General features: G+C 39.3%; 1 protein-coding gene across 4 annotated transcripts; it reads right to left on the minus strand.

The window, feature by feature from the left end:
* Nucleotides 1-48: 48 nt before the first annotated feature.
* On the minus strand, nt 49-19,681 carry INTS10 (integrator complex subunit 10). Of its 4 annotated transcripts, none has more exons than XM_017805897.1 (18): nt 19,529-19,681; nt 18,613-18,680; nt 18,248-18,351; nt 17,806-17,945; nt 17,219-17,300; nt 16,777-16,917; nt 16,235-16,406; nt 15,619-15,788; nt 11,881-12,014; nt 10,952-11,108; nt 10,243-10,325; nt 9,200-9,352; nt 7,999-8,107; nt 7,654-7,733; nt 7,032-7,194; nt 6,379-6,472; nt 2,357-2,434; nt 49-433 (listed from the first exon to the last, which is right to left on the minus strand). In XM_017805897.1, exons 1-18 carry the CDS (start codon nt 19,655-19,657, stop codon nt 277-279), a joined length of 2,214 nt encoding a protein of 737 aa, XP_017661386.1. In that variant the 5' UTR covers nt 19,658-19,681; the 3' UTR covers nt 49-276. The 4 variants fall into 4 exon arrangements, with proteins under 4 accessions (XP_017661386.1, XP_017661387.1, XP_017661389.1 ...); XM_017805898.1 differs by having other exon boundaries at nt 51-433; nt 10,952-11,105; XM_017805900.1 differs by lacking the exon at nt 2,357-2,434 and having other exon boundaries at nt 53-433; nt 10,952-11,105.
* Between the last annotated feature and the right edge of the window lie 1,862 nt (nt 19,682-21,543).

The raw sequence follows: 21,543 nt of genomic DNA on the forward strand, positions 1-21,543 counted from the left end.
ATCTTAGTATTATGCTATGAAAAAAACCACAAACAAATAGAATATTACAGAAGACTTCTTAAAAAAAGTTTTATTTATAAAGTTTGATCTACTCACATAAAAAAACTAAGCAGTAAACAAACTCTGAGTAGTGTTTGTGTACTGCAGAACCTGTAACTCATAGGGAACTTCTTTGACTCTCTGAACAAGTGATTTTCCACTGCCATGCTGCTTGTTCATACAACTAAGAGCCTTCCTCTCTCTCCATAAAAGAAATGGCATCATGATCCAGTCCATTCAAGCAAGAGTTTGAAGCAGCAGTATTTTCTCATTAATGCAGAACCTATGCAAGACCACCATGAGATTTTCCCCACAGCGCGAGACCTGGCGCTCCATGGCCAGGCGGAAATCTTCCTTCACTCCTTTAGTTATACCCCGGGTAACTGTATGATGCCTTAAGCCATGAAGGAAAGAGAGACAGACAAAATAAAATAATCGTTATTTAGTGGACTACAGTAATTTAAAGGGTACTGCATGTCACTTATTATATATTTATTGTCCATATCTGAGTTTATATAACGAGAGTCAAATAATGAGAGTCAAATAGCCCGTGCTATGCTATTTTTTAAAAATCATGTGTTTAGTAGCTTACAATTCGTTTAACAGAAGTTCCATTAAAAGTCTATGTTCTCACTGCTTTTACTATGACTGTTGGGGAGGAAATAATGTTGCTCTTTTGGCTAACAGGAAAATCTATTCTCTCAACTGAGCAAGTACAGAGTTTTCCTTGCTTGGGAAAGGAATATTTTTTTTTCCTCTACTTTTGCTGCCCAGGCTGCTTTTTCCTTGGAATCGCTTCTTTAAATGGTTGGGGATGAAAGAAGAGTGGCAAGATGAACTTGCTTTCTCTGGAGGAAGGGTGCCACCATGAAGAGCAGAGGGCTTCTTCTACCAGTATCAAAGTGCAGGAAGGAGCTATATAATCCTGGGGGCACTGATAATGCTTTGACTAACGAAAGGCATAGTGAACATTTCATAAAACCCAAATCAAGACAGGCTGTGAGTCTGCATCAGTAGAAGCCAGCTCTTATGGAGATTCTAGACACCAGGCCGGGATTACATTTATTCTGAGCAGAAGTTCAGGACTTGTTTTTAAACAGAACAAAATTGAGCAAGCTAAAGCAATGCTGGCTGGGGAAACTCATGGGATATTGCCCTGTTAAAGGCCGTTCATCTGAACAGCTCTTTGTCCTCGCACTGGCCTGTAGCACTCAACACCTAAATTTTGTCCTTAAAACAATGTTCTGCAGCACCAAAGCACTACGCTTCACTAGCACTGGTCCAGAACTGGACAAGTAAGATCAAGACATTTTAACATCTACCTGCAAGCCCTACTCGGGAAGGGGAAATAAAGATATGCCCTGGAAAGAGAGCCCTAACACTAGTAAAGGAGAAGGATAAACTAATTTAGAGAGAAAAGCATAATGCTAATGCTGAGACAAGTCCTGAGTCATAGGTAAGAAGGGAAGAGCTGGTCCAAACCCAGCAAGCACTCTGAAAGACAAAAGAAAATAAAAAATAAAGAGTGAGGGCATCTATGCAAATCCAGAGATGCTGAAATGAGAAAGGGAAAAATCTCAGAATTACTCTCACCAACTATACCACCCAACTTCCACTTAAATAAGCAAGTCTGGCATTTGAGAAGAGACTTCTCTGCCAAAACAGTGGAGACTTCTGCAACACATGAAAAAGGCAAAGAGGAGACTAGCCTGGAGCTTATTGGCAATTCCTTAGTGAGCTAGGCTAAGTGAAGCAAAACCACACTGAAAACACTCCAGCATATTCAGAGGTTATGGGATAAGCCCTGTTTTCAGTCCTTACTGTTTTAAACGTTGCTGGCAGCCAAGTGCTATGGTCAGTTACAACCTAAAGCAGAATACACAACCTACAGCTACTGAGCGGGCCAGCGGCACTTTGGAAGATGTGTGTCATGTTAGAGCTGGAAAACAGAAAAGAGAATTCAGAACAACCTAAATAAGGAAAAGTAGCTACAAATGGATCCAGTAACCAGTATCTTGAGAAGGAAGGGCTATACTCTTGCTAATATATGATCAAACATCAATATAATTTTGGAGTATTTCTACATTATTGTTTAAATTCAATAGTGATTATTAAATTGAGAGGACACGGATACTGGCAACTTATGGGAAAAAGAAAAATAAATGTTATAAAGAACAACATGGTTTGCCAGGCAATGTAGGCACAAATGAAGGGAAAAAAAAGATAAATATTAAGTAACAAATTGCTGAAAACCATGGGCAGTAAAACATGTTGACAAAACACAGCACACTATGAGTGGGGTTTTTCCACTTGGTACCTGTCAGCAGTCTGTATGCTGGGCTGTAGCACAGGTATGAATTCCTGCTGCAGTAACCCCATGGGAGGGCTAGAAGTCCTTTAAAAAACAGCAAATAGCAGCATTCAAACACCCACACACCAACTCCCCCTCCGGTGCAAAACAACTCTCCAGAAAAAGGAGCAACAAAAAAACTAGGGTGAGCTCACATAGCAATATGATCACTGTGCAGCCAAAGGGGTGCAGGACCCTAACAGCATCAAACATGCAAATATCCCCAGATTTCATTGCAAGGCTGTTCTACAACTGTGGTCTAAATACATACACATATTTTTGGAGTTACACTGGGGGAAAAGGACAGCAGCAGGTGCAAAACAATACACAGTTGTACTAGGATGAACTGTCATAGCTCTTCTAGGAAGCATGTCAGCCAGAAAAGATTTAATCAGAGGAGCACTGCAGATACCAGAGCTTCCCTCCAGAGCTGGCAAGAGCATGTCAGCAATCTGGGAGAGATCACAACTTGGAGTAAAGGGGTTTGCTGCTGAGCCCAAGCCGAGTGCATGCGCAGTGGGTATCGGCCAAGTTGAGTACATGACAGTGTTTGTTAAAGGTTGCCTAAGTATCTTTTCATTAGCCCACAGATGGCCTTTTTCACCTTTACAAATTCAAACTGCATAAAAAAATGGCTGTTAGAGGATGGCACAACGTCAGAGCACAAATGCCTGCTCAGAGCAACCTCCTATTTATGACCAGGGCCACATGAACTGACCCCCAAAAGGTGTCTCAGCTGAAAGACAGTTTGTCTCCTCCCTGAAGTTCTTATCTTTATGTGTTATCTATAACAATATAACATGTCCAACCTAGAGCAAATCCAATGTCCCACTTAAGAAAAAGAGAAATGAGAAATTTGGTATATAGCGTACAGGTCTAGTTTCTTAACCTAAGTCTTTCAAAATGTCACCTAAATCTTATTAGGCACCTGAGTACTGAGTGCATCATTCACCCCCATAGATGCTAAGAAGGGAGCAGAGAGACAAAACTCACACTTACATAGCTATAATACTGAATTAGGTGCTTACCTTCAGATCTCACAGATGGGCATTTTCATTATATCTATAATTTATTAACAGATATGGATGGAGAGCTATGCTTATAAAAGTCAAATGAAGATGGGACACTTAACACTCTAATATGGCTACAATAACCTGAAATAAAATATTCACAAAAATTATTCAATAAAATGAGATAATTTTTCAAGAGTTCTTGGCATGAATGAGTCCAGTACTTGCAAAAATGGACACGGGGAACAGATAATACAAAGGACCAGCAAGATGTTATTGGTCTCAGAGTGGCAGATGTTTGCAAAAGGGATTCTGTGCAACTTTGTCTTCACTACTGTTTGCAAGATCTGCAGTGAGAACTTATGTACCCATCTGCACAATCAGAATAAAAATTACTTTTTCAAGATACTTCGTTTCACTTCAAACCAACTGAGCTTCTCCTTCTCGGTCCCCAAGGACAGATGTGATGGGAATGGAGTAGAGGCAGAACACTCAGCTTTCAGATCAAGTTTATACATTTTGATAGCCTACTATTAGATTAATTAGAGTAAGTTTTATCAAACAGAGAAGCAAGGTAATAAGCAACAACTTCTTGCATAGTGTTCTTTTTCTCTTTAACCTCACCAGCTAACACTGCCACTACTGACATGTATAATCAGTAAAAGTATGAAATTTGGCTTGTCTAGAAGGGAGTTCAAAAGCACTTAGTGGTGCTCAATTCAAAGGTCACTGAACAAATCTTGTTGACACTATAAACAGAATGAGCTGGCTATATCACCAGTTAAACCCAAAGCCATGGACCTTCCTATTCCTACGATGAATACAAGCAAAGGGAAAGCATACAAGCTGTATATATATTTTGCAGAACCCAACTATAAGTCTACAAGCTACCAAGATCTTACTTCAGCTTTTGAAAACCACATTGCAGTTTGCTTTGCTGGTTTCAGAAAAATGAATATAATTTCCTATGAAGTACAAGGTACTTAGAAAAAAGTACTGGAAGAAGAATATGGAATTCAACGGGGGAGAAATGTCCTATAAGTCATCAAAAAAAAAAAAGGTCCCTGCAAAAGACATACAATATCTGAAATACATTTTCCATCACCTGAGATGCAGGATTGCTACATTTATGCTGAGCAAAGATCAGACAAAGGAACAACTGCTTAATGTCTGGTCTGTGGTGGCAAACTCAGAGTCTTTCTGAGAATGACTGAATAGCATCTGAGCTGCCTCTGCTAATTCCTGGGAGCATGGTGCAGCAGCTCATCCAACCAGAACTAGTGATAGTTTTGAAAGATGTAAGCAGTCTGCAGATACTGAGCCTACCTACCAACCATGTCCCAGGAAAGAGGGCTATGCTGGCACACTTTATTGAAAACCCCAGCTGGGGGAAGCTGTGAGCTAACCAGGACTGCTGAGGTCAATGCTGTTGGGTGACACCACCCCTGGGCCTTGCAGCCAGTCCAGCTAAAAAAACATCTGCGGTACCAGGGGATAGACGTCATCTCCAATCAGTGGCCTACGCCCTGAACTATCCCTTCCACCAGCTCTCCGATTAAGTGCTTCCAGTCCTACACATCTGACCCACATAAAAGACACTATACACAGCTTTTCCAGCTGGACAGGGTATTTGTTTTGGCTCAATAAGCACAAAGAAATGGACTGCCCTTCTACAAGCATTTCCATCATTCAGGAAACATAACACTGATCAAATGGAGGTCAAAGAGAGATTTTGTCTTGCTAGAAACTTCTTGCTACCTGCTTCCTGACTGGTGGGGTCAGAACAGAGAGTAACAGCTACCACGCCAATCCAAACAGAGTCGAGAGAAACAGCGCCGAACTATTGCAAAGAAATCAAGAGAGCAGGTGAGAAGTTACCAGGCAGAGTCTTCAGTGCTAAGCCCTCTTGCTGACAAAGCTTATTACTTAACATGATATGTGGTGCAGCATATCCTGATGCTTGTTTTCATACAGCGGGTTACAAGCAGTGAGATATAGCAAGGGTAAGAGTTTGAAAATCTAGACTTTAAAAGAGAAAATTCTCTGTCACATAAGTAAGCATTTGAATTTCTACTTTTCTTTAATTACACTTGGCATCTCATTTTTATGTTGGTTACCTAGAACTTCGGAAAATCTATTTACTAATCCAAGTTTGGATCCTGTTGTCCGACGTTAGGCTCCCATTTTGAAAACTTCAGCCCATTTCTAGTTAATGAACAGCCAGAATACATTGACTCAAAGTGGAATTTCAGCAAACTTTAAGCAGTCCCCCTCTTATGAAGCAAAATATCATATTCTCATAAACAACCAGGATATTCCAAAACACTCTGCCACCAAAACCCTGCAGCAGATAGTTCTGAGTCAAGACTGAACAAGTAAGAACACCTAGGAAGTTAATCCAAATTATTCATTTCCTTTAGCATCTCATAATAAGCTAACTAGAATAAGATTGTTCAGTACATGGCAAGAGATGACCTGCTAGTTCTAACAGAAAGTTATTAGAGTGTAGCTGGAGTGTAATTTAATTTATGTTTCATACCAAAGTTTTTCATCATTCCGCGGTCTTTCATAACTTTGTTTACAAGGAATAGTGCTTTCTGTTCAGTGTTACTGTTCAGCCAAATTAGTAACAACACCTTGCACTCAGGCCTAATTATTCAAAGAATTCCTGTAAAGTGCAAGTGTCTGGTTGAAAGAGCACTACTGTAATAACTTCATTATGAATCATTCTAAAGCAAATGCCACACTCAGAAATAAAGTTCTGTAAAAGCAGAAGTTTAAAGTTGAAGAACCCCCAAAAGGAATTCACAGATCAGCAGGAGAGTCAGAAAAAGAAACTCAAGGCCTTATTTGAACTCCTTAAATTTAAGCTCAAAGACATGACAAACTATCCAGAAGATAACGTAAAAGCAAAGACAACCAGAACATACTCCCTTTTTTTTTTTCCAAAGAAAACAGTAAATGCTTTTTTATCCTTACTTGATCAACATTGCTTGATTTGGCAGCAATTCCAGATGAATTTTCCCTCCTTCCTGTGTTCTTAAATAAGCAAATTCCTCCAACATATCAATATCTGAGGAAAACGTTAAAGATTTGAGTAGGGAAACAATGATAGAGAACATTCATTCTTATCCCTCACATCTGAAGCCACATTGTTGAAAGGACAGTCAAATTGAACAGCTATTGAAGTACCTCATTCTTAAAAGCGACAAAGATAACAGGCATGTATTCCTAATCCTCCACAAATTTATGAGAAATGGCTTTTTAAAGTGCAAAAACATCAGGTAACTTCTTTTCTTTCTTCATTTCTTCATATCCACAGTCAGAGGTAAAGGAAGTTTATTTCTTCAAATTCCCTGATTGTTTTTACTTCCTTTTTCTGCATTGCAGGTTATGCTGTTGGTTTTCTGAATCGAAGTGCAACGGCAACGTACTTAAGAGTACTCTCAAGTGCCAGAACAGGTGACAGGAAGCATATTTACAGTCTGTTGTGTGCTTGACCTTTTGTAAGAGGCTTTCATGGTATGGAAATAAATACAAAATATGATTCAGGGAAAGAGCTTCTACTGAAACTAACAGCTTTTTCAATGCTACAGCACAAGATGTGACATTCTTGGTTAGAGAAAGGATACTTGTGACATAGTTGAAAAAATTCTCATACTGGAAGTTTCCTTGTTGGCAGATTTTGTTGATGGCTTTCAGGAACAAGTTCTCACCCCTTGGCCACTCATGCTGAAGCAGAACAACTACGTGGCCCAGCGCCATGTCATCTCTGCCGTCCGTGAAAGCTCTGAGCTTCAGGGAAAAAATGGCATTGAGACAATCAGGAAACACATGCTGCTTTTATAAATATATGGGATTCATCTGTGCAAATACAGAAGTTCTTTAAAAATTATGTATTAAGGCAAAATGAAGTACACTTCTAAAGTAGGTTGGAAATTTCCAGCTAAGATATCAATTTCTCTCCACTGCCCTATATAAAGGGAAGTCTGAATAGAGACAAAAATTTTGAGATTAATTCTATCTGCTCTGCTCAAAACTAGAGAGATCAAACGGTCCCCCATCAACACTCCACTACCCCCTCCAAAAAAAGATCGTTCACCAACCCATTTAGGTGAGAAGGACTTGAGGCACAGCCCTTCGCACTTAGTCACAGCAGTGGGATAAGGCCATGCAGCTTCAGGAACCCAGATACGTAAACCAGGCCTTAAAAAGACAGGAAAGAACTTGAAGCCCCAATCGACCTTATCTTACCTTGAAACAAGCTAACAACAGATGAAGGCAGTAAGGCATGATAGCTCTGCTGGTACATGGCCAAAGCTTCAAATCAGACCCTGCAACAGAACAGTTCTTTAGCAGTCTCACGATTAGCTAAGTTTGAAAGAAATTGAAATGGAGCAGAACAAATCTACAATTGCCAATCTCAAGTAGAGAAGAAAGCTTTGAAGGTAAATTATGAATTATTCAAAAGTTGAACTTTAATTTTTTTTTCTTCATTTCTCTTTTCCTGTTGTAGGACTTTATCACCAATATACTTTAAGAGGTACCATCATGAAAACCACAATACAAAACCAAGAAGGGATAGTAGCAACTCCATACCTTTCCTGAATTTAGACTTGACTTTAGGTTGCTCCTCTTGCACTTTACCTCCTTCTTGTATTGGAAGTAAAATATAGCACATGAGGTCAAGCACTTTTTCACATGTTTGCTATAAAAAGAAGGGACATGATAATGCTAAATTTAAAATTCTTAAGATTCAGGTATGTTAATAATTATTAAAAATTTCAGACACCACAAAAAAAAAAAAATAAAATCGCAAAATTCTCTGTTAAAACTTGAATGGACTTAATATACAGCATAGTTTGGCTAAGCAAAAAGACTGAGCTGTCCTTTAACAATCTCTGAGAGCCTACATATATAATTTTAATTGTGAAAAAATATGTATTGCCATTCTTCATTTCAAGGGTGTCAGATCAAAAACTGCAATCAAAACCTATTTTATTTTGAAGGATTAAGTTTTCAAATGTATTCTTAGAATAGTTTTGTAAAGCTTGTTCTGTTCATGGTAAAAATAGAAAGGAAAATGGCAATTTGACAGCATGACAAATTCAATGAATTTTTAATGCTATTTCCTAGAGACAGTAGGAGGTCTGGGGATAGATGATCACATTTTCAGTGAAAAAGTACTAAACTAGAAGGGACAAAAGCACTTGTCCAATAACAGTAGGATGATATTAGATCCTAAGAGACACTGACTTTATTATCAGTGCTGACACTGACTGACCTCAGACCACCATGCATGGCTGTAATATTAAAAAACACAAAATATGTATTGCAAAAGTAAAGCAAGTTCAGAGGTCAGGTCAGATAATATTGATCTAGAGTCTCTTACATTGTTAGTTGATAACTATTTTCTAAGACAATTAAAGAAGTTTCTTTACTTTTTCTTTCCATATGAAGCCTATATCTAAGAATTTCCCCTCAATTTTAAGAACTGATTCAATAAAGTTAAAGAATTCAAATTTAAGGTTATATTTACAGACAACTCAAACACTTGTAGCTATGGAAAATTGTAACTAAACTCTCAAATCTTAACTACCAAATAGACTATATATATATGTAAAAGAGAGTTGCTAATAGATAGTCAGCTAATATGGCAGGAAGTGTAATTCTTCCTCTGAAGCACGTATTTTTCAGTAGACCCTGGTTTATACTTGATACCCTCTTGAAAGCAGGAAAATTCAAAGGAAGAAGACAGGGCCAGATGATGAAGGACCAGTGTGTGGACTGCTGTACATACCCGATATTCTCCAAGGGCAAAGTGGCATGATGCTAACTGAATTAGTGCTCTCTGATTTTCTAGAGATCCTTGTCCTGTAATTTGCTGTGGAGAATGAGAGCCCTGAAGAGCTGCCAAGTGATGGAGGCTGCTGATTGCTTTTTTGTACTGCCCCTTTAAAAAAGGATATAAAACCAATACTGTTAGGGTCTTCTGTATACAACAGGTAGAAAAAGAGAACTAAAAATTCCCTTACAGAAAGCTTTCAAAACAGAGTGTCCAAGTAACAAGCCTTCAAAATTTTAACCTAGCCTACCACTCTCCAGTGACGGGCTGTGTACAGGAGTGTGGATCAATCATTTGCAGGGCAGTGACAAGATAAACAGAATTCCGCTTTAAAAAAACAGTTTACGAAATCATATTTGTAACTGAATCAAATAATCATAGTCTTGAATTAACAGTTTCTTTATTTAGACTAATAAAGTTTGAAATAGCTCTTGTTCAGGTGACAAGTACAGGCAAAAATAAAAGACCCCCAGAGGAAAAATGAAGAACAAGCTTTCTTCTGTGGGTGGTATTGGAATAGGCACAGTCCGCCTAATTTTTGAGGAGAATGATAAATATTAACTGAGACATATTCAAATCTTTTGCTCTTTGAAAATTCTTCTCTCTAATTGTGTTCCAATATAATGCACTGACAGACTAATAAAATGCACTTTTCTTCCATAACACTATATATATATGCAGAGAGAGAGAGACACAGAGACACAGAGAGAGAGAGAGCAATTTATATCCACTGGTCAAAATGCCTGCAGAGAGGTCTTTTCCATATGCCAAAACTAGCTGGACTCAAACAACAGCTATTGGGACAGGAATATCCTAAGCAGGGTACCCAGCTTGTGTTACAAACAGTGTAGCTCCATCCCCACAAGGGTTATATTTTAAGGCATAAAATCAGTAGACACTATAAGCAGTCAAACTTGCTAATCAAACTAGCCACCTCTAGAAGGAAGAGCAACACAATTGTGTTGTTTTTCCTAGTTTACACTGTATTTTTTTTTTACCTGGTAGATGATCATGTCTGTAAGAAAGATTCTTAACCAAAGCCAGCTCTCTGTCTTCCATGACAAACAAATTCTGGTGAACTCTGCATAAGTGGTTAGAGAAGAAAAAGAGAAAATAAAGGATTTCATAGCTTTGGGTTAAAAATCAATTCTGTATATAAAAAAGCTCAATTTAAAATTGGAAAAAAACCCCACCAAAACAGTAGGAGTATGAAATCCTTCAAATATAGAATACTCTCTTTCTACACACTCAGATTTTGATTATACTTCTCTTCACAGTGTCCAACAAACCTAAAAGCAGCTAGGTGGTACTGTTTCCCTGCTTTTTAGAAATTTTTTTCAAGATTATCACACCAGATATTATGAGAAAGGAAGAGACAGAGTAAACACACATCTTCTTAAGCATAAACTAAGGCAGCCATTAGCAGCACATCCTCACTCAGCATTATCAGCTCTACTATCAAACAACTGCTCCAACAGAAGTGGAAGTGAATAAGCAAAGCTACATCAAGAATGAAATGAAATACAGGAACAAAATATTCAGAAACACAACTGATAAAGCTCCTTACTGGAACTTTTATCAAAAATACTCAAGACCCAAAGCAATTTCAATTTTAAGGATTCATAATTGACAGGAATTCCAACAGTAAAATTACTTCTATGCAGAGCAACGAAGCATAAATGCAACTCTGCCTGCAGTTAGCCTTACCTTTGTCAAGTGATTCCAGAGAACAGAGCAGCTCCCAGCTTTCTCTTGCCAGTTTGAAGCTCTCTAATACTTCGATGGAGTTTGCAAGATCTGCCTTGTTTACTGTAATATGGCGACTTCGTGCCTTCCCAGAAGGATCCTCATCATCTGAGCTCTGCTTAAAAGTCATTTTAAAACAAAAAGATTAACTTCTTAATTTATACTTATTTCAAAGGACTCTAAACCCACAGAAGTTCCACTAAACACAAGAAAACAATTATGTATTAGAGATACCAAGGTCCTAGTATAAGTGCCTTTAAGTGATTTTCTGCTTAGCTTGTTTTAATATAAGACCAATCTGTTTTGCTACTAAGAAACTCAGGGGCACAGTATGATAGGCAGTATCCCAAGCGAATTTATTCTCTTAAACATGGTGTACCATCACTGAGCTTCAGATAGATTATCTGTTAAAGTACATACACTTTAAACTTTATCACTCAGTTTAAGCCTACAGTGGCATAGTGCAGAGGAAATTTTTGTGTAAGTGCGTACTTCTACCACCAGAGAAATTCTATAAAACAGTGGTTTTCTTCCACTAAAGCGGTATATATACTGACAGTTTCAGTCATGAAAAGTCAATTACTTCAGAAGTTTAGTTGTAGAACATCTGACTGCTATAGCTACCTTTCTAAGAGTTTCTGCAGCCTCTGCTGAACTCCTTCCAGTTAAAATATTCACAGCAGTACATATGTGTCTACAGCAATTGCTGCAAAAATTGTTTTATTCTTGCTGGCTTTAGAAAAAAAATCCCTTTGAAAATTGTGGTCATAAACAGCTATTCCAGCATAGCTCTAAAAATATGTCTATTACATCTACGCCAAAACCACTGTTGTCTGAATTCCAGTACCAATGCCATTCTTGCTATGAATTAAAAAGTCTAGAAGAGTTACCATTGTTTTTTCTCTTCCTTCAGCAAGTTTCCTCTTTTTGTGTATGTGTTTGTTACGATCGATATCTGTATCACCATAGACGTTGGATACATCCTCGAGAAGAACCAGTGGGGTTTGGTTTGGAGCGTTTGGACCTGGATTTAAAGACACATTAATTCACAATTACTCTAAACTGATCTGAAAGGACTCACGCCTACAGCAAGCTGGTTTTGTTTCCTTCACAAGTAATGACTCTAATACTAGAGAAAACAATCTGAAATAAAGTCACTTAAGTTGCATAAGATCAAACTATGCTGCTAAAGCTATGGTTTCCTCAAAGCAGCCTTATGGTAAAGGTCAGACATCACGAGAGTTTGCTTGAGAGCTTCAGAATATTTTTGAATCCTTTTTTTATGGAGCTGTCACAAGACAGGCAGCAGGTGTTCTCTCATCAAGTATTATTTGCTTTTATGTAAGTATAATAATTCAATAGATGAATAGTGCAAATGGCTCTGAAGTTAACAGCCACAAATATGGCAAAGCACAGCAATATTCTCAAAACATTCTCATGAGAAACCAAAGCAACATGCTGACAGGCACTGATGCCTTGAAGAAGTGAGTATATATGACAAGATTTCCCTGGTAGGATCACTCAGTGTCAGCTTTGATCCCAGTGATTTCAGTAAACAGAATTAAACCTTTAATTGACTGCCAAAGCGGATCTTCACTCTCCATAGTCTCTAGAGAAGCCTCAATTTGAAACACAGAAGACAATTTTTGCTTTCACCAGTGTCACAGAACACCCGGTGGGATCTGGTAGCTGTTATTTCAAATCCCAGTGCTAAAGTTTCATTAAATATAAAATAGGTACAATACTTCTTAATCTCAAACAACATCAGTACATGATCACTACTGAGACAGCTTTCCTTCCAAAAACATTTCCTCCTTTTGCACAATCAAGTTGTATATAGATGTGCGAAGCTCAGACAAAGAGAAATATAAAGGAAAAGGAAAATCCATTAATCTCTTTTCTCTTTTTGAAATCTGTCCCATAAGATAGTAGTGCAGACAAGTATTTTCAGTTTGTGCTTTTCTTCTGTTTCTATTTGCAGGAAGATCTGAGGCTAAGGCCTCATTCATAATTGCAAAGAACTATTTTGAGAGTTTAGTAGAAGGACAATCTACTTCATCTATTTCATCTATTGACATAAAAGAACCTATCTTAAGGTTTCCTATCTACTCAAAAGTGATGTGTAAGGAGTCCTATACAATAGAAGTTCATGTTAGAAGAAACAACCAACCTGGTATACTTAACAAATAAAGTTATCTCCTTTGACTAGGTACAAACTAAATACCACCATCAAAATGTCCCCTACACAAAGGCTACAACAGATTGAAATCACCTCTCCTGTACCATCATGTATTCCACTATATCAGAATCTAACCTATGCAAACTGAAAATAGAGCTAAGACATAATCCAGAAGATGGCATCCATGAGAAATACATATGAAAGTACCACAACTGGGATGCTGGAAGAGTTTCCTTGCTAGAACCTCAAGAGCTGCCTAGTTCTAACACCCGAGGAGAAAAGAATGGGTTTTTCTTTTACTCATACTGATTTAAATTAAAGCTACCTAAGTGCTCTGCTTTCCAAGAAGTGTTCTCTTCTCAGTACCCCAAGTGCACTAGAGATTCCAAAACCTCCAGTCCTAAACAAAACCAAAATCTAATCTCACCCTTGACTGGGGCTGCAGACCTTCTCCTACAGTACTGAAAGTTACACAGCCATACCAAGAGCAGTGTTGTGTTTTTCTGTCTATCCAGGCTCTAGAATGTAAGCTAACAGAGTTTTTAACTGTTTTGTAGCAGAAGGTGTTGTAAATAAACCCCTAAAGGCATCAGCCCAAATAGCAACTCCTGCCAAGCCTGCAGGCAGCCTGAAAGTTAGGAGAGATGTGAATTGCCTCATTCATTTATCAGGTCTCCAGCAAAGCAGATATGAATTATGTAAGAGAAATGCATTGAAAAGTTTTCCCTCCAGAGGTTTCTTGCAAATCCAGGCACATGAGAAGAAAGTCATGAGAAGAAAGTCACAGATCTAATCTCAGAGGTACAGATTAAGGAGGAGACAGCATTTTTCCCCACCACCATGCTTTTAAAATATGTAAAATTCTACATTTCTACAGTAAACCCTCCAAAGAGAAGGAGGAAAAACTTTAATGATAGAAAGGCTAAGAAAGGCACTGAATACCACTGGACTTTAATGCTAAAGCAGAAATGAGTAAAAGATGTCTCGGAAATACCTTCCTGATGTCAGGAAATGACAGAGGATACCACAAACACTGCATTAAAGGGACTGCACTTTGCTACATCAAAATACTTTCTTTTTTTGGTAGTTCAGTCTGAAAACACTAGTTTTGAAATACTCAGTTGTACAACTTAAAAAGGAACATTTTCACGAGTTCTTTACTTCATTTCTTCCTCAACTCAGAATCAAGCAGCGAGAACTACATGCACAGTTGAAGCATCTTCCTGCTCCACCATTACTCTTCTTTCCTCTAGACAGAACAAAAAACTCAACTCCATTAGTTCCTGTATTTGTTAAAGTGACTACATGTTCTCTGCACACAGGTAACCACGTCATTTGTCCTCTGAGCTTAGCTATCTACTGACACCATTCAACTGGTTACCCAACATTCTGTACAGCTGCTTAAAACTCGTCATTTTGTACTGAATGCTTCCTCAGTCAAATGATCATTTGCTCCATGCAGAAAAATGTGATGAAACTTATGATCACAACACATGGAATTAAAATTATAATTTTATCATGAATCTGTAACTGTAGTGTTAATAAGTACTAATTACCTACAGTGGCAATTGTTATCATTCCAAGGAATTCCCTGTCAGTGAGTAAAAAAGCAGGAAATGTACATTTTTAAGAGCTGAAAATTTCTATTTGTGATGCTGTTTATTTCAGTAAGCTCTAACAAATTGGAGATTAAACAACTTCCCTCAGCTTCTGGGCCACCTCTGAAAAGTCCAATCAATCCCTGAAGAAACGATTCAAGGTGTTCCAAGCAATCTGATATGTCCCAAATGCAAATTTGAGTGGGTAGGAAAACACACAGATAACATTCATACGCTAAACGTTCAATTTACAAATTAATTACAAGTTAGGATTAATATGCAAAGCACACCTAGAAGATTATGCTTAAACTATACAAAGAAAGCCAAGTTGGAAGCTTGTTAATTTCAGGAAATCTTTTCCTATTCAGCTTTTATTTGCCTTATTATAAATTTGTTGTGTGTTCCCAATGCAAAAATACCTTCAGTTATCTAATGGAAGCCTTTGTAGAATATTTTGATTGAAGGAAAGCAGGGAAACACCAGTAGTTTCTCGGAAAAAAAAATCAGAGGAGAAAATTAAAGAAACATGATGCTGATGGAAGAGTAAGAATCAATCCTAGAAATGTTTCTCATCATGTCTGGTCTGTTACTTTTCTCCCTGCTAGACAACTTCTGCTGGCCAAGGCCGAAGCCACTATAGTTACACTGATCTTTGGTCTGATCCACAACAGCAGCTGTTATGAAATACTTCTCCTGGTAAGATTAATGGCTTCAGAGAATTATAAGAAGACCCATGTCAATATCACTTTGTAAGATGACCGTTTCAAAAGGCTAATGAGAAAAGATCTCTCAGACATTAGCAATGAAATCACAATGCACTCGTTACAGAAGTTGAAATATTAGAAACTAACCTTGAAAGAGCGATGGTTGGATGTTGCTGACATACTGAAACGCATTTTTAAAGAAGACCAACATCGTGGAATACACTACTTGATTCTTATATTTAGCATGGGCATCACTATCAAAGTTACTGATGTATCTGCAGAGATCTTTCATTCGATGCAAAATGTCACCAAAACTTCTGAAGGGAAGAGAGGCAAAAAGAATTCAGGATGCTACACAGACTCTGAAACTAAAGGAAAGAATGCACAGTGAATATCAAAATCTTAATGTTTCCGCTGAGAACATCCCCCCACCTCAAGTCAGTGGAAGCTGGGAATACATGCTAGTAAAATTTCACTGAACATTTACCATGTTTCTCTTTGCTGAGGCACATAGGAAAGGACACCTGACAGTACTATAGTTCTTATGTATGACTTTCATAATGAAAAACTGAGTTTAGAGCTTATTTTGAAAGTGCTGTCCAGAGCCACATTTCTGCTTTACATTGTACAGTCTTGAAAGAAAAGCTGCTGTGAACTTACACAAAATTCTTGTGTTAAAATCCTTCTTCAACGCACCTCCTTCAGAATTAAAAAGCCAAATTCTCCTTGAGAAGAATTACCTGGGAAAGTACACTTTTCTTACCTTCTTCCCTTATCCATTTGCCATTCACACCTCATTCCCACCACAGACAATATTTTAAATAGCCTCTCCCAAGGATCTGTAATCTGGGATGACTTCTCTGTGAGACCATCTATTACATATTTCTGAGAGCTGCGCTTGCTTGGAGACATAATATCAGAGGAATCTTGTGAACCTAGGAAAACCAGCACATTTTTCTCTTCATAAAGAAATCAAAAAAACTGATCAATTTTCAAGAAGAAGATGTAAAAATTATGTCAGAGCTTTTAAGGTAACCATTCTTTACTGAGAAGGCTAACAGGGAGTAGCAGGCGTTTCTGCCTCCTCATACAAGGGAGCTGCTAGGCTGGATAAGGACATCTTGGACATTTTGTCCTACCTCTCGGTAGGTATGTTGAAGCACTATGGGGTATTTTGGAATCAAAGAACTAAGAAACATCAAATTCTACTATTAATCGTTGTCTACATGTTACATTACATAAAAATAATGCGGTTTTTACTAAAATACATTCTAAGAAAGATTAATTTTGTAAAAATATTCTTACCTTGATACTGGCTTTCTGTCTGTGTAGATCTAGTTACATAGTTAATATAAAATTCCGCTGCTTTATTCAGATATTTATATAACAAGCTGGCAGGAAGTCGTACATCAGGATTATTAATTATCAGAGGAAGAACATCACAAACTAAAATAGAAAACAAACCAAAAAATTCTTTAGGTTTGTGGGGCTTTTTATTCTATTTGTCCTAGGTAAGGTTTCTCAACCAGCAATGTAAGCCTCCATCTCTGGCTGACCATACACCACAAAGAACCTCACATGACAGACTGCAATACCAATTTGTACTACATGGTCAGCCTGGACTAATGTGGCCTGAGCCTCTTCTGACTAAAGCGGTTTTCTAATCGCAGTATCTTGAAAGTAGTTTTACTGATCTCAAAATCTTGCCATACTACAAAGTAAAACAAGAACATTAGTATTTTCTTACCAAATAATTTTCTAAAACAATTCACTGGAGATTCTTGGTCTTCAATACTTTCAGCATCTAATAATGTTTCTCCAAGGCCTACCTGTGTGAGCAGAGGTGAAAATCAAACACTGTACCAGTGGTTTAGAAACTTTTTGAACTGCAATTCAATGAGGCTGAACAGTAATTCAGTGGATGCATGATTAGATGCATGATTAGCATGTGCAAGTCTCCAAAGGTATAGTTAAACTGTCCATACTTAATAACAGGTGAAAAGCAACTCCAGAAGATAGCAAGACAAGAACAAGAGAAAAACTATGCCATGTGACTACATTAGTAAAGACATGCACAGACAGGTGAAAGTCATACATAACTGATATTCTTTCATTTACAAAACAAAGGATTGTTTTATCGGCTTCCATTTGTTTTCTGCCTAATTCCTTGCTGGTGGTAACCTCACGATACAGCAATCTGAACTATTAGCCACAATTAAACATGAATAAAAAGAGTCACCCCCTCACTAGGCAAAGGAAAACACATTTCAGCAAAATCTCAAGAAGCAGAGTGTCAATACCCTGAATAATTACTACAAGCTTCTCTTCTCTTACCCCGTGTTGCACCACAGTCTCTGGGAAACGTCGTAGAAGTAATAGTAGCATTTCTGCCCTTTCTAGTGTGTTAAAGCACTGCTCTGTTGCCTTCAGTAACATTTCACACTGGACCCGACCAGGAAGGGTTTCAAATAATCCTTAAAAAAAAAAACATTAAGACATTTAGCTTGCTGTGTCTGCATTGTAAAGCTGACTGAAAAAGGGTAAAAGATGAGTCAACAGCACTTTGCCACGCAGAGTGAAAGGGATTTATGTTTTTTTCTGTTTTTAATACCCATGACTAAAAAAAAAAAAATCAAACGAAGTCTCTAAGGCCAAGCTGAGAAAAAAAACCCCTGCAGCCCACAGGCAAAGTTAAAAAGACTGACACTTACTTGCCACACTAGATATGTAACCAGAGGGTTTATCCTTAGATTCCTTCAGGATAGAGAATCCTTACCTCTTAAAAACTGTGTCTGCTTGTCCTGTGAGTCATTCCTTAGTGCTGATGTAATAACACTGATCTCCCTCCATACAGCAGGTTGGTCTGGAAAATTCACAAACCTGTAACAAAGTTTGAGGCAAGGAATACACAGTGACCTCAAAATCTGCTTCCATGGCAAAACCTTTCCATGAAAATATGTGCATGGGCAAAATAGAAAATAAAACCTTCCTTTTTACTGTCTATTTTTAATTAATTATAACTTTTCTGCTTAATTAATCCACATGGATTTTCAAGAATCCATGTGTATTTCTGGAAAAGTCTGACAATTTATAGAAATGAGCACCTGGCATAATTGTAAGGTTCCAGCTCTGATTACTTACATGTCATAGAGCAGCCTGCCTGCAGACGCTGTCCTTTCAGCATTCCTCTCGATAGTGTACATCTCATACTGCGGGAGGAAAGAACAGAACGTTACCTTTCTAGAACACTTTATGAATCAGATTAGTCCTTCCACTCTGAAAAAACTGTCCTCAATTTGCTACAGCACTGAGTAACAGAAAATTAAAAGACTGCAACATTTGCTGGAGAAATTAGGAAATGAGTTTAGACTACCTAATCACACATTAATTTAGGCATAAACTTCTGTAAGATAATATACTTATTATTAAAATTATTAACATTAACAACCTTCCAATATCTGAAAGAGGCCTATAGGGAAGCCAGAGAGGGACTCTTTGCCAGGAACCATACTGATAGGTAAGAGGTACAAGGAGTAATGGGTACAAATTCGAGGAGGGGAAATTTACATTACATATTAGGAAGGAATTCTTTACTGTGAGGGTGATGAGACACTAGGACAGGGTGCCCTGGGAGCTTGTGGATGTCCCAACACTGGAAGTGTTCAAGGGCAGCTTGGATGGGCCTTGGAGCAACCTGGTCTAGTGGAAGGCGTCCCTGCCCACGGCAGGGGGGTTGGGATTAGATGACCTTTAGGGTGTCCCTTCCAACCCTTAACATTCCATAGTTCTACGAACACGCTGGCTTAATCTTTACAGAAATAGAAAACAGAAATCAAGGTCTTTAGCCAGTCGAATGCAATGCAAAGAACCCGAGCTGTTACAAAACCCATAAGTAGTAGAGGTATTTTAAATTTTTTATTATTATTATTAGCTACGTCACCGCGGCAACTCACGGCCCCGCCCCCATTGGCCGAGCCATCTGTCAATCAGGCAGCGCCCGCAGCAAGGCCGCGCGGCACCCCCGGTACCGACCGGGTGCGACACCGGCGGCGCTCACCTGGATGTTGAAGTCGGCGGGATAGAGGCTCCGCGCCGTGATGAGCCAGGCCTTGGCCGCCCACAGGTCCCCAGGCACCAGCTCCCTGGCCCGCTTCACCAAGAACTCGCAGTCCCCCTGCGCCGACATCTTGCGCCCGGCCCCGCCCCGGCCGCCGGGCGGTGCGCATGCGCTCAGCGGCGCCCCGAGGCCAGAGCGCCTCCTTTTCCGCCCTGCCCTAGTGCGGCACGCTGCTGAGGGGGCTCGCGCCTGCCGCCATTTTGGAAGCGGGCAGGCGATGTTCCGGCTCGCTGGGCCGGGCACAGTGATTGGAGGGAGGTGGGAGTAGGTTGGGGACGGCACGTGGAGCTGGAAGTGTGGGATCTGGGAGGCGTTGTATAGGGAGGCACGAAGGACTGGAGTTTTCTCGTGAAGCCCAGGGCTATAGTTTGGTTTTCAAAGTGACCACAAGGAATTTTGGGAGCAAAGGTGAAAGAGGCCTCCTGCTCTTTAGTCTTTGACAGCCAGTGTGGTCGCTGGTAGGAGATTGGCTGAGTTACCCTCAGGAAACCTGAATTTTGGCCCCATGTGCCATGTCTCTAAAGGTGCTGAGAGGCAGTAGAGTTAAATCACCAATGTCAGCTGCAGTGGAGCACTGCCCTCCTTAATCTGGTGTTGCTGCAAATCAAAGCCCATTTTAAAAGTCCAGGATGATACTGCCTGGGCTCATGCTTCTCAAAGGTTCTTACAGTCCAGTACCAAGGTCACCATTGGCAGATGCCAAGAAAAACAAGACCTTTCACCACAGGAATGCACCTAGCTTTCGACAGCTTGCAACTGAGACTCACTTGTTCTCTTTAGTTTTTGGTGTTAGGATGCTTGATTGCAAACTTAGCCCTTTCTGTTACTTAGTTCATAATAAAATGTCTCTGTTTCTTTTCTTGTCGCTTTGTTTGTTTGCTCCTTTCAAGTAGGCTCTTCCTTCCTTTTGTCACAACAGACCTTACAGACTTTGCACTTGGGGACTTCCACTGATCAAATCCATAAATCTACACGTGCGAGAGTCAGTGTAATAATCCGATTAGCAAGTAGTTTTAACAGACCCATAACTTCTGTTATGGATAAAAAAGGTCCTTGTTTTCCTGCTGAGGTGACTGGTTTATTTTTACCTTGTTCTTAGTTATGGCACAAGGCTCACATATGCCTCTCATTCTGCTGCTGATGAAAATGTGTTCTCGCAGTGTTAGCCTGCCACAGCTTTTCAGCTGTAGAGTCCCTGTGAGGGCTGGGAATTTTGCTTCTCAGCTCCTCCTCTCCGTACTGTTGTCAATTTCTCCTCTTTCTGTGCTCTTTTGGTGGGAATCTGATTTGATTTCACCCTGTGGCCACAATGTTGGCCATGCCTGGGGGAGAGCTGCCATGTGAAAATTGAAAATCAGCAGATTTCAGCAAGAAGTGTGCTTACAAAAGCTCTGCCCTCTGAGGGAGGGGGCTGAGTCCAGACTAACATTGAATTGTTGTGATTCCATGCCCTGTTTTGACTTCCTGCTGCTGTACTAACAAATACTAATTAGGGATCCTTGACAAACTAAGGCAGTAAGAACTACTGCACAAGTGCCTTACAGAAAGCACCTGACCCTATCTGTCAGTAGCCAGTGGTGCACACTGGCTGCTGCGGGGTCCTGTTCATTGCCCCCTTTCTCAGGGCTCTCACCCTACAGTGGTAAGTTGCGCTTTGAAGGAGCACAAAGTATGTAATTGCTTTTCCATTCAGAGAGGTGACAAAGCCACAGCAGAAAGTCAGCTGTCCCTCATAAAACAGGCACCTCCTCTTCCTCTTCTGCCCTTGCTATCAAATCTACAGACTGCTGTAGGATGGCACAGGTCCTTTAAAAATGGCTTCACAGCCCTGCAATCCCTTGCAAGTGCAGCAGTGTTAATCACTGCCTGGTGTGTGTGAGTCTGTTTCGAGCTCTTCCCTATGTACTTGTGCAGATGCATATAACCAAATTTGATTAAAAAAAAATTAGGAGTTT

Source organism: Lepidothrix coronata, unplaced genomic scaffold (assembly GCF_001604755.1).
Source record: "Lepidothrix coronata isolate B3197 unplaced genomic scaffold, Lepidothrix_coronata-1.0 Scaffold13, whole genome shotgun sequence".
Lineage (NCBI taxonomy): Eukaryota > Metazoa > Chordata > Aves > Passeriformes > Pipridae > Lepidothrix > Lepidothrix coronata.

What these genes read in the sequence shown, in the direction of transcription:
- INTS10 (XM_017805897.1), bottom strand. Translation starts at nt 19,657, where the DNA reads ATGTCGGCGCAGGGGGACTGCGAGTTCTTGGTGAAGCGGGCCAGGGAG. An exon ending in TCTGGAATCACTTGACAAAG is followed by an intron (nt 10,326 to 10,951) that starts GTAAGGCTAACT and finishes CCACTTATGCAG; the next exon opens with AGTTCACCAGAATTTGTTTG. An exon ending in TGTTGTTAGCTTGTTTCAAG is followed by an intron (nt 7,195 to 7,653) that starts GTAAGATAAGGT and finishes TTTTCCCTGAAG; the next exon opens with CTCAGAGCTTTCACGGACGG.